General features: G+C 42.4%; 2 protein-coding genes across 2 annotated transcripts; both read right to left on the bottom strand.

The window, feature by feature from the left end:
• Positions 1 to 1,514: 1,514 nt before the first annotated feature.
• LOC143786058 (uncharacterized) lies at positions 1,515 to 12,295 on the bottom strand. The gene is made up of 6 exons (XM_077275237.1): positions 10,536 to 12,295; positions 9,650 to 9,764; positions 8,567 to 8,652; positions 3,957 to 4,118; positions 3,104 to 3,371; positions 1,515 to 2,495 (listed from the first exon to the last, which is right to left on the bottom strand). The coding sequence occupies exons 1-5, from the start codon at positions 10,642 to 10,644 to the stop codon at positions 3,136 to 3,138; spliced, it is 708 nt and encodes a 235-aa protein (XP_077131352.1). The 5' UTR covers positions 10,645 to 12,295; the 3' UTR covers positions 1,515 to 2,495; positions 3,104 to 3,135.
• A 40-nt stretch (positions 12,296 to 12,335) lies between these two features.
• Positions 12,336 to 15,567, bottom strand: LOC143786057 (uncharacterized). The gene is made up of 4 exons (XM_077275236.1): positions 15,107 to 15,567; positions 14,766 to 14,991; positions 14,524 to 14,683; positions 12,336 to 14,408 (listed from the first exon to the last, which is right to left on the bottom strand). The coding sequence occupies exons 1-4, from the start codon at positions 15,212 to 15,214 to the stop codon at positions 13,487 to 13,489; spliced, it is 1,416 nt and encodes a 471-aa protein (XP_077131351.1). The 5' UTR covers positions 15,215 to 15,567; the 3' UTR covers positions 12,336 to 13,486.
• Between the last annotated feature and the right edge of the window lie 253 nt (positions 15,568 to 15,820).

Genomic DNA, 15,820 nt, shown 5'->3' with positions numbered 1-15,820 from the left:
TTTCAATTTTACAACAAAATTTACAAAACAATTTTTTTTAGGGATCACAATACATTTGAAGTGACTTTGAGAGGTCTATATTACAGAAAATACTCAAAAGTGACACCATTCTAAAAACTGCACCCCTCAAGGTGCTCAAAATCACATCCAAGAAGTTTATTAACCGATCAGGTGCTTCACAGCAATTAATGGAATGTAGAAAAAAATATGAACATTTAACTTTTTTTCACAAAACTTTTACTTTACACCCAATTTTTTTTTTCACATGGGAAACCGGAAAAAAATTGTCAAAAAAATTGTTTTGTCCGATACCCCATATGTAGGGGAAAACCACTTTCACCTTTTTAATGTAAAATTTGCTGGAATAATTAGTGGACACCATGTCGCATTTGGAGAGCCTCTGATTTGCCTAAACAGTGGAACCCCCCACAAATGACACTATTTTGGGAACTAGACCCCTCATGAAACTCTAGATGTGTTGTCAGCACTTTGAGCTCCCAGTTGCTTCACAAAAGTTTATAACGTTGAGCCGTGAACATAACGAAATCACATTTTTCCACAAAAAAAAATATTTAGCCCCAAACTTTGCATTTTTACAAGGGTAGTATGAGAAATTGTACCAAGCAATTTGTTGTGCAATTTCTCCTGAGTATGCCGATGATGTGGTCGAAAACTACTGTTTTGGCACACAGCAAGGCTTGGAAGGAAAGGAGCACCATTTGACTTTTTGAATGCAAAATTTGCTCAAATAACTAGCATAAAGCAGTAACTGTATAAAGCAGCCGGCACCTACTATACAGTATACATGTAAACTTTTGGGCACCCCTGGTCAAAATACTGTTATTGTGACCAGTTAGGCAAGTTAAAGATGAAATGATCTCTAAACAGCCCTAAATATAAAATTTCATTTGTATTTTAGGCAAAAAAATAATATTGTAATTTTTTACAATTTAAAAATTACAAAAAGGAAAATGGTCAGATGCATACATTTGGGCACAAGCTGGGATACTTTCAAAAGGGGGTACTACTAGGATCTAACCATGCAGGATGCCCATTTGTGTTTTCCGATTTTCCATTTTGTAATTTTTAAAATGTAAATGATGAAAATTTATATTTTTTTTACCTAACATGCAAAGAAAATGTATCATGTGTAACTTTAGGCCTTTTAGAGATAATTTCATCTTCAACTTACTTAACTGTTCCCAATAACAGTAATTTTGATCAGGAGTGCCCAAACTTTTAAATGCCAAAGTATATGAATTGGGCTGTGCTCCAGAACTTTCTCCACAGAAGTGCATCAGACATGTGATTTACATGTAGATCGCATGTCGAGAAGTGGATATATTGCACAACACTAATTGTACCCTAGTTTACATACATGTGTGCAAGAAAACGGGATGATCAGCAATCATTTGTAATGGTAATAACTATACAAAGTAGTCCAGTGCTATGTATATTCTGCTGTATTGTAAAGGTCCATAAACAAGACTCAGATACACATAATATACGCTGACTTCATTAATAACTTTATTCAAGTTGGATAATGTGGAAGTTTCCATTAGAAGTCAGGACAAGTCTTAAATGTGGCCCTGATGTGGGAGGAAACCGGAGTGCCCGGAGGAAACCCACGCAAACACGGAGAGAACATACAAACTCTTTGCAGATGTTGTCCAAGGTGGGGTTTGAACCCAGGACTCCAGTGCTGCAAGGCTGCAGTGCTAATCACTGCGCCACCGTGCCGCCCTTGACTCCAAAAGAGTCATCCTTTAACACTCAGGAGAGGAAAAAACCCCAATGGTGGAAACCTCTAGGGAACCATGGTTAAAGGAGTGCCCTTCCCTTGGGCTGTGGATAGATGAGAACAGAAACCGAGCCCGGAATCTGCCTCTTCTAACAGCCGGTACCTCACCTGTGTCGTGAGTACACTTGGCTGCAGAAAGTCTATATCAATGGATGAGAGCAGTCCAAGCCTGGAATCTGCCTCTTCATGCAGCAGGTAAGTCACTTGTCTGTGAACACGCCTGACTGTTTAAAGTCCGGTAAGTCTCATATTCATAGGTGAGAGCAGTCCAAGCCTGGAATCTGCCTCCTTGTGCAGCAGGTAAGTCACTTGTCCGTGAACACGCCTGACTGCGGAAAGTCCGTTAAGTCTCATATTTATAGGTGAGAGCAGTCCAAGCCTGGAATCTGCCTCCTTGTGCAGCAGGTAAGTCACTTGTCTGTGAACACGCCTGACTGCGGAAAGTCCGGTAAGTCTCATATTCATAGGTGAGAGCAGAGACCGAGCCCGGAATCTGCCTTGTTGTGCGGTAGGTAAGTCACTTGTCCTTGAACATGTCTGTAGAAAGTTCGGTAAGTATCATTTCCGTAGGCGAAAGCAGAGAACAATCCTCCTGGAATCTGTGTCTTTTTTCTTCATCACAGGTTGCCTGATCCTCCCATGGTAGCCACCATGTGAAGGAGTTGTAGTGGAGTTGTGTCCTCTTGCTGGATTCCTTTTCAAAAGAAAAAAAAATAGAATTGAGTACTGTAGATAAAGCACTGAGGAAATTACAAACTCATTTCTTTAATGTATCCACTGTAATCATCCAAATAATGGGACAGGGCAGCAATAGTTAAATCCTGTGGCCTACTGGAATACAGCTATGAAACACTGCACGTTAACCATTTAACAACAGGCAGTATTTGCAGAACATGTATATGGCACCTTACATACAATGAAATCTCCCCCATTAGTGGCTGTAATAATTCCGCACCCAAGACCCCAGTCTTTTAATCAATGAACCTATTCCCACCACAACGGTGGGAGCATGTTTTGTGGCTTACAAATACCGCCGATCATCATGAATTTGACAAGCTGAGGCTGCGCACACAACCCTTCCTGTCCAAGCTCTGGCACTTTATCGAAAATGGCGTGAGAATGCCAAATGTCACAATCTCTTAGGGAAGAATGGAGTGTCACCAAAACGTTGTAACATTTCAAAGCTTTTTAATGTCAGAATACTGGTGTAAAAGAGTTGATAAATTGGGGTTCTAAGTCTTTTTGAAAGGAATGAAAGATGATCTTCTGATAAACTTTGAGCTGAGACATTAAAACACTTACCGGTGCTTCTTTTTACGCCATCCTTGTTTGTTTCAGAAATATCTCATTTGACATCCAGGTTGTGAGGAGTCAGAATCATATGTATAAACATATCGATCATCCGATTCTTGAAAAGAAACCTTTTTCCCTGTGTTTTTATTTTTCATTTGATTTCTTCCTTTTAGAATAGATGGAGGTGTCTGTTTGTAATCATTTAAGTCCGGATTAATCTTGGACTCTTTCACCTCCACTATACCGGCCTTGTGCGGCATTGTAATGTCAAATTCTCCTGTAACACAAAATATTGAAATTAGATTTCATAAAATGCAAGATTCTATATGATTAAGAATATTAACATCTACAGGTTATTATAACATTAGACTGAGAAAAGAGGGCCCCAATCTCCAGAGAAATACTCCAGTGTTTCAGAGAAAGCACAGTTTGAAGAGCCACCCGGGGACTAAAGTGAGACCTGACTGGTCCGACATTCTTCCCAGCCGGCTTCCCCCTGCCCGCTGCACTTGATTGTCAGACCTACCCTAATTAAAGATATGGGAGAGACCTGTCAGTCAACTAGATAGATACGGGGAGATGCCAGCTGGGGGCAGCACCAGATTTGTCAAGTCTCTCCATGTGGTTGCTGGCCAGCTTTGCAAAATATGTTTTCTACAGATATTTGATATTATAACCCCTAGAATGGTACATTGAATTATGACAACAGAGGGGCTGAGCCTCTATAGCTACCAATATATTAATGGCTCATTCACTGACAAGTTCCTATAGGAGACCATTGTTTTTTATTTATAAGGTTGCTTTTCTATTTTTATTTTTTTTATTTTAAATCTTTTTTTGTGAATGCCCCCTGAGAACTTACTGTCAGAGGAGGTGACCTCATCCTCATCTGGACTGATATTGGGTATTACATCAGGGGGTCCAGGCACTGAGATCTTGCTGCCTGTGAAGACGTCTCTCTGTTCATTCCCGGGTCTATGAGGTAAATCATCAATGGTAATTGTGATGTAGTCCTCATGTTTTCCTGTAATACAGAACATAGAAATCAACATTTCTATAATAAAAGCTTCATGTTTCTACTCTATGTCTAAGGCTTTCACAATGTCTTTCTTAGTGTGGACTGGAAGTTGCTTTCTCATTATAAGCATATGGAGCCTCTCTCTGAGTCTCATAGGCTGACATTGGGGAAACCGCTACCGCGCCACACATAAGACATTGTGTGAGCCGACAAAGCTGAATCGTGGTCATATGGTTCAGGAGAAGACCAGAATGGTGCTGGAAACCAGAGAAGACGGCAAATAGTAAGCATTGTATCACATGTACACTACATTACTGATATATCTAGAAGGGATTAGACAATACATACAGTGGGTACAGAAAGTATTCACACCTCTTTACATTTTTCACTCTTCGTTTCATTGCAGCCATTTGGTAAATGAAAAAAAAACAGAAATGTAGTAATTCTTGCAAATTTATTAAAAAAGAATAAACTGAAATATCACATGGTCATAAGTATTCAGACCCTTTGCTCAGTATTGAGTAGAAGCACTATTTTGAGCTACGACAGCCATGAGTGTTCTTCGGAATGATGCAACAAGTTTTTCACACCTGGATTTGGGCATCCTCTGCTATTCTTCCATGTAGATCCTCTCCAGTTCGGTCAGGTTGGATGGTGAGCGTTGGTGGACAGCCATTATCCGGTCTCTCCAGAGATGCTCAATTGGGTTTAGGTCAGGGCTCTGGCTGGGCCAGTCATCAATGGTCACAGAGTTGTTCTGAAGCCACTCCTTTGATATTTTAGCTGTGTGCTTAAGGTCATTGTCTTGTTGGAAGGTGAACATTCGGCCAAGTCTGAGGTCCAAATCACTCTGGAGCAGGTTTTCATCCAAGATATCTCTGCACTTGGCCGCATTCATGTTTCCAACAATAATACCAGTCATCTTGTCCCTGCAGCTGAAAAACACCCCCATAGCATGATGCTGCCACCACCATGTTTCACTGTTGGGAATGTATTGGGCAGTGCCTGGTTTTCTCCACACAATACGCTTAGAATTATCACCAAAAAGATCTATCTTCATCTAATCAGACCACAGAATCTTATTTCTCATAGTCTGGGAGTCCTTCATATGTTTTTTAGCAAACTCTATGCGGCCTTTCATTTGTCTTGCACTGAGGAGAGGCTTCTGTCGGGCCACTCTAAAGGCCTGACTGGTGGAAGGCTGCAGTGATAGTTGACTTTGTGGAACTTTCTTCCATCTCACTACTGCATCTCTGCAGCTCAGCCACAGTGACCTTACATTTTTTCTTTACCTCCCTCACCAAGGCTCTTCTCCCACGATTGCTCAGTTTGGCTTGACTGCCAGGTCTAGGAAGACTTCTGGTGGTCCCAATCTTCTTCAAATTAAGCATTATGGTGGCCACTGTGCTCTTAAGAACTTTGAGTACTGCAGAAATTCTGTTGTAACCTTGGCCAGATTTGTGCCTTGCCACAATTCTGTCTCTGAGCTCCTTGGCCAGTTCCTTTGACCTCATGATTCTCATTTGGTCTGACATGCACTGTGAGCTGTGCGGTCTTATATAGATGTGTGTGTCTTTCCAAATCAAGTCCTATCAGATTAATTAAATGCAGTTGGACTCCAATGAAGGAGTAGAACCATATCAAGGAGGATCACAAGGAAATGGACAGCATGTGACTTAAATAGGAGTGTCTGAGTAAAGGGTCTGAATACTTATGACCATGTGATTTTTCAGTTTTTCTTTTTTAATAAATTTGCAAAAATTACTACATTTGTTTTTTTTTTCAGTCAAAATGGGGTGCAGAGTGGGCATTAATGTGAAAAAATGAACTTTTTTGAATTTATCACATGGCTGCAATGAAACAAAGAGTGAAAAATGTACTGTATGTAGCTGGAATGCTTCTGTAATATCAGAATAGTTAAGCTACAACAACTTAAACTAAAAAAAACTCTCCTACTATATACAAAACTTTTATTCAAAATTATCAGAACAACATGTCCTTCAGCATTGGGCATGTCTATAGGTGCTACTAAGTGACACTGAAATATCCATAATCAAGTGGAAGCAAAGCTATGCTCTGATGGTTTTGGTCAACTAATTTGAAACCTTTTCCCCTGAAAAAACCCTTGAAATAGAGGGGGGAAACAAGTTGGGAGCTACGGTTTATCATGTTTTCAAAAAACAATAGGTATAATGTATTTATATAATATGCAGACAAATGATATGTATAATGCTATATATGCACCACTGTTTTTTATTACTCATGTTGTGCATAAAACCAGTGATCACTAATCTGATGTTTAGGGAATATTATCCCTTTTGTCCCTTTTTGTGTTTGCATCTGGTGTTAATTGGCGGCCGGATGGGTCCTTGAGGGGAGATAGGTGTCATCGCGGTTCGTATACGCAGTGATGTGAGCTCGGAAGCATGCTCCAGCACATATAGTGCTGAGAGAGTTATTAGCCTATTCCAGTGCCGGCTTTTATGAGCAGTCATAATAGATGGGTGGGAATGACTGCTCACATATCCTCATCCCAGAGGCGTGGTTTGGCAGATAAAATGGAGGCCGAGTGTCTCATTCAGTGCCTGGAGCTGGAGATGTGTGGGTCTCCTGTGTGTTGGTCTGTGCTAAGGCCTAAAGAACCGGACACTGTCCTGAGTGGGCGGACCCGCTATATATTGTATGGACTTTTTACTTTATGTTTCCATTTTGTGCCGGAAGAGGCTGTTCTTTTGTTTTGCTATCCTGAGTGGTTTATGCAGTCTTAATAAACCTGCCTGGACATTTCAGCAATACCGCTCCCTGTGCCTACCTCATCCACAGCTGAGTACGAACCTCTACACTGGACACTTACTAATAATGTTTAGGTATCTGAGTAACGGATTTACTTCTATTACATCCTAAATGATGGTGCATTTGACTCCCTGCTTAATATTTAGATTGAATGTGGGAGTTTACTACATATACTAAATCCTGTTTTCTGTCTATTTTGTGTCCAGGAATATCCTTTGGTTACTGTGTACTTTGCTGGCTGAATATATAGGATGTAGCTGCACCATCTGACCTGATTGAGGTGGTCTGTATGACGTTTGTACCAGATTTACCACTGACATTTAACTATCTAGTAATATCAACCGTATTGATCTGTATATCGCTATACCAGCAAGTATTCTAATACCATCGTTTGGGATTTTTATCTATTTGAGCTAACTTGGTCCTCTTTTGTAACCGTGACCAAATACACATTTTTTTGTGCTGATGCTCAGAAACCATCTCATTAATGGCCTCTTTTTTTACCAATGTGAAAATTACATTATTGTTTTCATTATCACGGTCACCTCCACACACTTTTCTGGTGGCATAATAGGGTCTGGGAGGGAGAACCGACGAGGAGCAGGGGTGCCATATTGCAATATTAGGGTGTGAACCTCAGCAGCAAGGTAGGGGCATTTATTGAGGCTGCTTTATGGCCAGGCCCCCTTCCCCCTGTGACTCTATTATATCTATAAGTCCCCATTTTTTATGATAATTTTGTATATAGTAGAAGGGATTTTTTTAGCTTAAAGGGAACCTATCACCCCGTTTTTTAAAGATTAGATAAAAATAGTGTGAAATAGGGGCAGAGCTGGGCTTTACATTAGTGCCTCTTTGGTGCCTTTACACCCCCGTTAGGCTGCCGAAATACCTTAGTGAAGTGTCCGTTTTGTCCTGTCACTCAAGCTGGTCAGGTCGGATGGGCGTGGTCACAGCGCTGTTTGTCCCCCAGGATCCTGCTCATCATTACGTTGGTGGCGTAGTGGTGTGCGCATGTCCAGCAGATGAATCCACTGCCCAGGAGATGAATAACGGCGCGGTCTTCGCTATTCAGCCGTTTACCGGTGGGCACCGCCATCTTTCCTGTGGCCGCGCCTGCGCAGATGGAGCGCTCTGCTGCCCGGGGCTTCAGGAAAATGGCCGCCGCGATCTCCATCTGCGCACGCGCGGAATCCCGCGGCCATTTTCCTGAAGCCCCGGGCAGCAGAGCGCTCCATCTGCGCAGGCGCGGCCACAGGAAAGATGGCCGCGCCCACCGGTAAACGGCTGAATAGCGAAGACCGCGCCGTTATTCATCTCCTGGGCAGTGGATTCGCCTGCTGGACATGCGCACACCACTACGCCACCAACGTAATGATGAGCAGGATCCTGGGGGACAAACAGCGCTGTGACCACGCCCATCCGACCTGACCAGCTTGAGTGACAGGACAAAACGGACACTTCACAAAGGTATTTCGGCAGCCTAACGGGGGTGTAAAGGCACCAAAGAGTCAGTAATGTAAAGCCCAGCTCTGCCCCTATTTCACACTATTTTTATCTAATCTTTAAAAAACGGGGTGATAGGTTCCGTTTAAGTTGTAATATTTTTGGGACCTCTATCCATCTGATTCAGGTTTTCAGATTTGTTAAGCTGTAGTTACCATTTAGTTCGGTGTTGCTCGCTCTAATATCATCGGCACAATGTTTGCTTTTAGCATCTTTCGTTGGCTTTTTCTTTTTCAGACAACTATAAAATTGCAAAAATAAAAGTCACATTGTAAATCACAAAGTAAAACATGTCTGTATTCTGCAGAATGTAAGAATGAAACATTTACTCTAGTCCTATCTGTAGAAAGATCACCAGTCAGTCATTGTGGTGTCCATGACAATCAGCAATTTATTTTAATAAAGTATATACATGTCATAGCAGAGCCAGGTAGGACAGGGTTAATTCCTATCTTTGCAGGATTTGATTAGATGCAACCGCCTAGCTTTTTTTTTTTTTTTTTTACTGCAGCCAGGACCTGTGTTCACTATTTGTGTCAGTCTGCTAGATGGAGCAGATTTGAGTGTACTGGAGCTAGTGAGTGTTCAGCCAACATTTGAGCTGTATCTGAGAGGGAGATATATTGGAATCTCTCTATGAATGGAGACAGCATGGGTCAGCTAGGAAAGCTGAGCAGTCTGTGTGCAGGAGCGGCAGGGAACCGTGTGTCAGCTGCAGTCTGTTTAGTATGAACCGTGCCCAGGAGTTGGACACTTCTGTTTGGCACTGGAGGTTGCTGGAGCTCATACTGAAGGTGATACCAAGACTGGTGGGATCGTGTCTCTTCTATGTATGAAGTTTGCTTCTGGAAAAAGGACTGTAATCTATTCGGGTGAGCCCGCACTGACATATGGGCCCTGCTAAATGAACTGTGTATTTGCTGTGATACCTTTGTGCCTAGAAGAGGATGGTTTTTGGTTTGGAATCCCTTGGAATTTTGTGAAGGCAATAAAACTGCACAGGTTTGAACCAAACCGCATTGACTGTGTGAAGGTACTGAATGCCTACCTGAGAGGGTGAATCCCTGCAAAGTCTAATATATACCCATCAGTTACCCGCAGGGCACAATTCCAGGGTGACGAGTGTGAGCCACAAGAGGTCTACACTAAAATATTCCCATTACTGGTGTAACCTGGAGATGTGACATTTTCTCTACAGACTCCTGTGTAGCCCATAAATCATTACTTACTATACTTACCAACAGATGATAGCAATGGCACCAATAATTACAGCAAGGACGAAGAGAACGGCAGCCGGTATAACAATCCTATAGACTGTATCCTCAGATGTTTTTGGAGGCACGGTGATATTCTCTAAAAAGACAAAGAACATAAGTGATCAGGTAACCAGAGCTGGAATGTGCTCAGAAGTGGAAATCAAATACATGGACTGGGCGGACTGAGGAACCAAGTATCACTACTACAGAGAGGGGGATTTAGTTTGGAAAAATGATGGATTATTTTTCATAATGGACAATACAGAGATGTGTTCTTTTATATTCCAGGAATTGGGAACAAACACAGGATGGGAGATGACACCTGAAATTACAAGAAACACATGAAAATTCCTCCATTCCATGTATTATGTGACGCCATATAAATGTCCAGTCACAGAAGAAAAGTTACAGAAGCCCTAATGACACGGAGCCTGACGCTCATAAACTGGGCCCTAATAATGGATCCTAATAGTTTCTGGGTCCGGATGTGAAATGCTACATGTGAAGGACATATCTGATTTCTGAGCTGCTTATCACGTGTCTTGTGGGGCCTTCTGCTACATGTAGTAGTCAGAGTATCCAGCCAGGAGAGAACAGTATTAATGCTCTGTGTCTCATCTATGTTAGTACACTGGAGCCCAAACTGCATTTTTTCCCCAATTTCATATTGAATGGTGAAATGAATGTTGTCATTCAAAACTACAACTTGTTCCCCAAAAAGATAGACAAGCCCTCATACAGCCATAGGAATGGAAAAACGTTATGGCTTTTGGAAGAAGTGGAGAAGGAAAAAAAGGCCAAAAACAAAATTTCACTGAGGAGGGAAGGGTTAACCCCATAGTCAGAGTGTATCTGGTAATGCACTTACCTTCGTTAATCGTGATCTGCTCTTGTGATCGAGGGTTGCAGATGAAGATGGGAGCACCTTCCGCAGGTGCGAATAGCACGCTGAGAACTAGAAGTATTCTAAACAGCATTGTAGCCTGGAGAAATATCGCTTACTTGTGTACGGCACAATCAGCTTCTCCAGACAGAGGATCTCACTGCACAATCGCTGGTTACAGCTAAGAATTCCGTGACATCACAAATGGAACCCAACTGTGACATCATGGTGGGCGGGGCTACACATGAGTGATGTCACAATGGGGCTCATCCACTAAACGTTCCCAATGAATATAATAATTTTACAAAAGAAAGAAAAGGAAAGAAGAAAAATAAATCAAGGAAAAAGAACATTTTTTTTTCACATACTCACATTTATTATATTTTATATACATTTATACAAAAAAAAATAATTATTCCCTTTTGGGAGAATAATCATTGTCACATTCAATCATTCACTTTTTTCAACATTCATTTACACATTTTGTTTTACTTATTTTTTTTTTGTTTTCCACTTTAATTGCATTTTTATTTATTTGCACATACATATACACATAGAAACTTTTTTTACTGGGTTTTTTTCCACTATCATTATCACTAAGGCTACTTTCACACTAGCGTTTTTCTGCGGACGTCTCAATGCGTCGGCAAGACTTATCGACGGATGCGTCAAAAATAGTGAAAAACGGATGCAACGCATCCAGTATTTCGACGGATCCGTCGTACGGTCCCGTCGAAAAACTGGGATCCATCCGTTGTGTCCGTTTTTACCATCCGTTTTTACGACGGATCCGTTTTCCAAAACTTTAAAAATGGGAGTCTCCCAAATGTGATTGGCTACTGTAAAATAAGGAAAACTATATACTGACTGTTTTTACATCCCATCTTTGAAAGGGTTTATAGAAAGTGGCAGAGATGGAAGGAGTGCTTGTGAGGATTGCAATGTGGTAACTGATGTGATTTTTGAGACAAATCGGCTTGATATTATAGTTCGGGAGAAGGAGGAAGCAGCAAGACGGAGGATGCTTCTGCAGCAACGTCGCCGACTATGCATTCATCCAATAAATGCACTGCGGATGACCCGGGGCGTCTACTCTGCTCTGTACATGTAGTTGCGTTAGAACCCAGACACATTTTTCAGTTATGTCCAGATGAGGCAGGAGCATTTTGATTTGTTGCTGGTAAAAGTTGGGGATGTCATCAGAAGGCAGGACACATGCATGAGGTCTTCCATCGCACCGGCGGAGCGGCTGATTACCCTGCGGTAAGTTTTTTTTATTTTTTTTTATTTTTTGGTTTATAACATTGCTCAAATGTAAGGTCATGCACACATGTTTTTACCTATAGAAAACAACATCAGCAGTGAACATGCTGCGCTGAAACATTGCGTTGCATTTTCTGCAGCATGTTAATTTTTTTATTGTTTGTGGCCATTCCAGTGTTTTACACCTGCTCCACAATAGGAATGCACAGATGTTAAAATGCTGGCTGTAATGTGCATCACAACAGAACAAAAATGTCCTCTGTGCCATTTTTTGTCACCCCCCCCCAAAAAAAATATATATATATTTATGTAAATTGCTTACAAATTTATTGTTGGTCTTTGAGATTTTTACTAACATTTTTATTTGTTTTTCAGATTCCTGGCTACAGGAGAATCCCTGACGTCAATACATTACCAGTTCCGGCTCGGAATATCTACCATTTCCCGAATTGTGAAAGATACCTGTTTGGCTATCTGGGATAACTTGCACCAGGAGTACATTCCACCACCAACAAGGGACATCTGGCTGCAGAGTGCAGAACTTTATGAGAAACTTTGCCATTTTCCAAATTGTGTGGGGGTTGTCGATGGGAAACACATCAGAAAAGCAAAACCAGCAGGCTCAGGATCAGAGTACTACAACTATAAGAAGTACTTTTCTATCGTTCTCATGGGCATTGCAGATGCCAACTTGAAATTCCTGGCAGTGGACATTGGAGCCTATGGCCGGTCCAACGACTCACAAGTGTTCAAAACGTCTCCGATGGGACTTTGTATGGAGATACGTACGAGTTTCCACCAGCCAGGCCACTACCGGGAACCACTGGACCAGCTATGCCTATTAATGTGTGGGTGATGAGGCTTTCCAGTTATCGCTGCACCTACTAAAACCATATGGAAGCAGAGACTTGTCCACAACAAAAAGAGTATTCAACTATCATTTGACAAGAGCAAGAAGAGTGGTGGAGTGTGATTTCGGAATATTAACTGCAAAGTGGCGAGTTCTGCTAACGGCCATAAGACTGCACACCCAAACAGTGGATGAGATAGTGAAGGCCTGCGTGGTCCTTCACAACTATGTACTTTCAAAAGAGCCTGTTTCCATCGATGATGGGGACTCTGAAACCACGTTGTGGGATTACCACAGCAGCTCTGTTCGCTCCACAGGTTCTGTTACCGGAATGAGGGACCACTTTGCAGAGTATTTTGTATCACCTGTATGGATGAGTGCCCTGGCAAGATAACATAGTGTGGGATCTTTATTTCTTGTCTCTGATTTATGTTTTTGTACAAAGTGGTTTCATTGACACCAAGTTTTATTATTTAAAAAAACTGTGCTATTCTTGGTAATAAACCAAATATGTTTACAACGTGTGGTGTGTAATTTTTTTTCAATAACCTTTTTTTAGTACCATACCAGCGTATTTACCTAAATGATTGCACTGAAACAAATGTTTGAACCAAAAATAATTTTATTTAAAATTTTTGCAAATTTTTTTCTTCAAAACCTTTTTTTTTCTCATAACATTTATTGTAAAACCTCTTTTTTTTTTAGGTTCTACATTTAAAAGATAAACACTTTTTTTTTTTCATAACGCTGTGGTTAACTTTGTTTCCATAATTTTTTTTTTTGAAAAATTACATAACACTAACATTTTTTTACAAAACAGAAATCACAGGTCGGAAAAGTGTGGGGTGGAGATACTAGCGGAGGGGCTAGAAGGTTGGACCACGTCGATAGGTGGGGAAAGCCTACTGGCTTGGGGTGTAGTGGGATGGGGTGAAAAAGCAGGAGGCTGAGCAGGGGAGGGTGTTGCAGGGGTAGGTGGAGTACTAAACGGGGAAGGAAAGCTTGACGAGGAAAACATTGGGGAAGACATTGTGATTTGTGGCTGGGTTGGGAATTGGGACTGTGTTTGGTTTTGGGACTGGGGTTGGTATTGGGACTGTGGTGGGAATTGGGCCTGGGCTGGGAAAGTTGTAGTGGCTGTGTGGGGAGGTGTGGGAGTTTGGCCTTGGGACATGACCCGCAGTAGAGCAGCATGGCAGTCGTGCATTACCTGCATCTGCTGGTCAAGAGAAAGCTTTTCCATGCTCCTGAGCATGGATTGGAAAAAAAGGTTTGCTGGAGATTGACTTACATCTGAATGCAGCCTATCCAAGCGACTGCTGGTTTCAATGCTGGTTTCACTGATGCGTGATTGCACCATGTTGAAACCAGCAGTCACTTGCTCTCCCAAAATTTTGAAAGAGCTTTGGAAGGATGCATTCAGATGTAAGAACTCAGGAGCATAGCTCCTTTCCTGACCCCTCTGTCGCTGCCGCCACGAACCTAATGGTGGTCTAGAGGTGGCAGGATCAGAGGGGTGGGGTAAAGGGAACGCTACGTCTTGACCAGCAGCTTCAAGTACCGCAGTCTGCGATGCTGCTTCACTGCTGGTGGCGGTGGAGGTGGATGGGGCAGAGGTACCTGAAGGGCCAGACGAGGGGTCAGAGGGGTGGAGCCTACCGACGTGGCCCTCGGTGGCGGACTCCTGAGAGATCGCTCCAGAGGGATCCAAGGTCGATGCAGGCGCCGGATGGCTGCAGAGGGTGCTGTGAAATAGTAAAAAAAAAATTTAATATCTTGAGAGGAAAAAGACCTGACTGAAACCAAAAAAGTTAGACAGGCAAACATGGTGATTTATTTAATGGGATTTTAAATACTTACGTTCTACTCAGCATGGTTTGCCTGAGGAAGGACAGGGCTGGGCCATATTTATAATGGATCCTTCTCCTTCCTGCTGAGCCACTTGGGGCCTGCATCTCTTGGTTAAACCCCCTCCTGAAGCGATCCCTGAGTGACCGCCACCGATTGCTAACCCTTTCACCTGTAAAGCAAAAAAAAAAAAAATAAAATAATTACAACACATTCCGACCAGCTCCAGAAATTACTGAAATTTGACTACTTACGTTCAAGAGTCTGCTGCCTTGGATTTAGGTCCTCCCAGTTGCTGATTATATTGTGACAGACTTCTAACCAGAGCCGACGTGTAAGGTACTTGTCTGAATGCCTGCGGTCATCCATATTCCACAGCGGCTCCCGCTCGCGGACCTCCTCGATGAGAAGGTCCACATCTATTCCCTGGTCCACATCTATTCCCTGTTCCTCATCTGACTCGGGAGCCTGCTGTGAAACCTGTGAAAAGATAAAAAAATAATAAAAAAAAATTAGTACACTTAAACTACAAATTAACCAGTTCCCCCAAAATTAACCAGTTCCCCCAAAAATAAACAAATAAAAAAAACCTCACTGGTGGCTGACCGCGGCGACGATAACGACGCCGACTCTGGGACCTGCTGCTGGGAGGAACTTCTGGTGCAGCAGACAAAAAAAAAAAAAATAGTTTTGAAGTAGGCATATGTTGTATGTGTACTGTGATGTATGATGAGCTGTTTTGTATGTGTTGGGTGCACTGTTATGTGTGAAGCGTCTGTTTCTGCACAACTTACACTCTGTGCGCCCGCTCCTGATATTTCTCCACCCATCTCGTCTCCTTCTGTGAGGCCCTCGCCAGCTTCAGCTTCCTGTGAAAACATAAGTAATGCATATAGTTAATAACCAACATTTTAAGTATAGCACCAAAAACTTTAAAAATTGAAAATTACCGCAACACGCTGTCGCTGTGGAGAAGGGCTCTCATCAGAAGAAGACATTTTTTCCCCGCACTGGCGGCTGTGGTCCCTCTGAGAAGGCGGCTGTGGTCCCTCTGGGAAGGCGGCTGTGGTCCCTCTGGGAAGGCGGATGTAGTCCCTGGTAGCTCTGCAAGTATAAAAACCCTTGTAATGTAATGTACACATTGAAATTGAAGCTGTAGGGTCTGTGTGAAATTAATACTTACATCAGCAAAACAGCTGTGGTCCCTCTGGGAAGGCGGCTGTTGTCCCTCTGGGAATGCGGCTGTGGTCCCTCTGGGAAGGCGGCTGTGGTCCCTCTGGGAAGGCGGCTGTGGTCCCTCTGGGAAGGC

The sequence above is a fragment of the Ranitomeya variabilis genome, chromosome 7 (assembly GCF_051348905.1).
Source record: "Ranitomeya variabilis isolate aRanVar5 chromosome 7, aRanVar5.hap1, whole genome shotgun sequence".
NCBI lineage: Eukaryota > Metazoa > Chordata > Amphibia > Anura > Dendrobatidae > Ranitomeya > Ranitomeya variabilis.
This window is presented reverse-complemented; position numbering and strand designations above follow the sequence as displayed.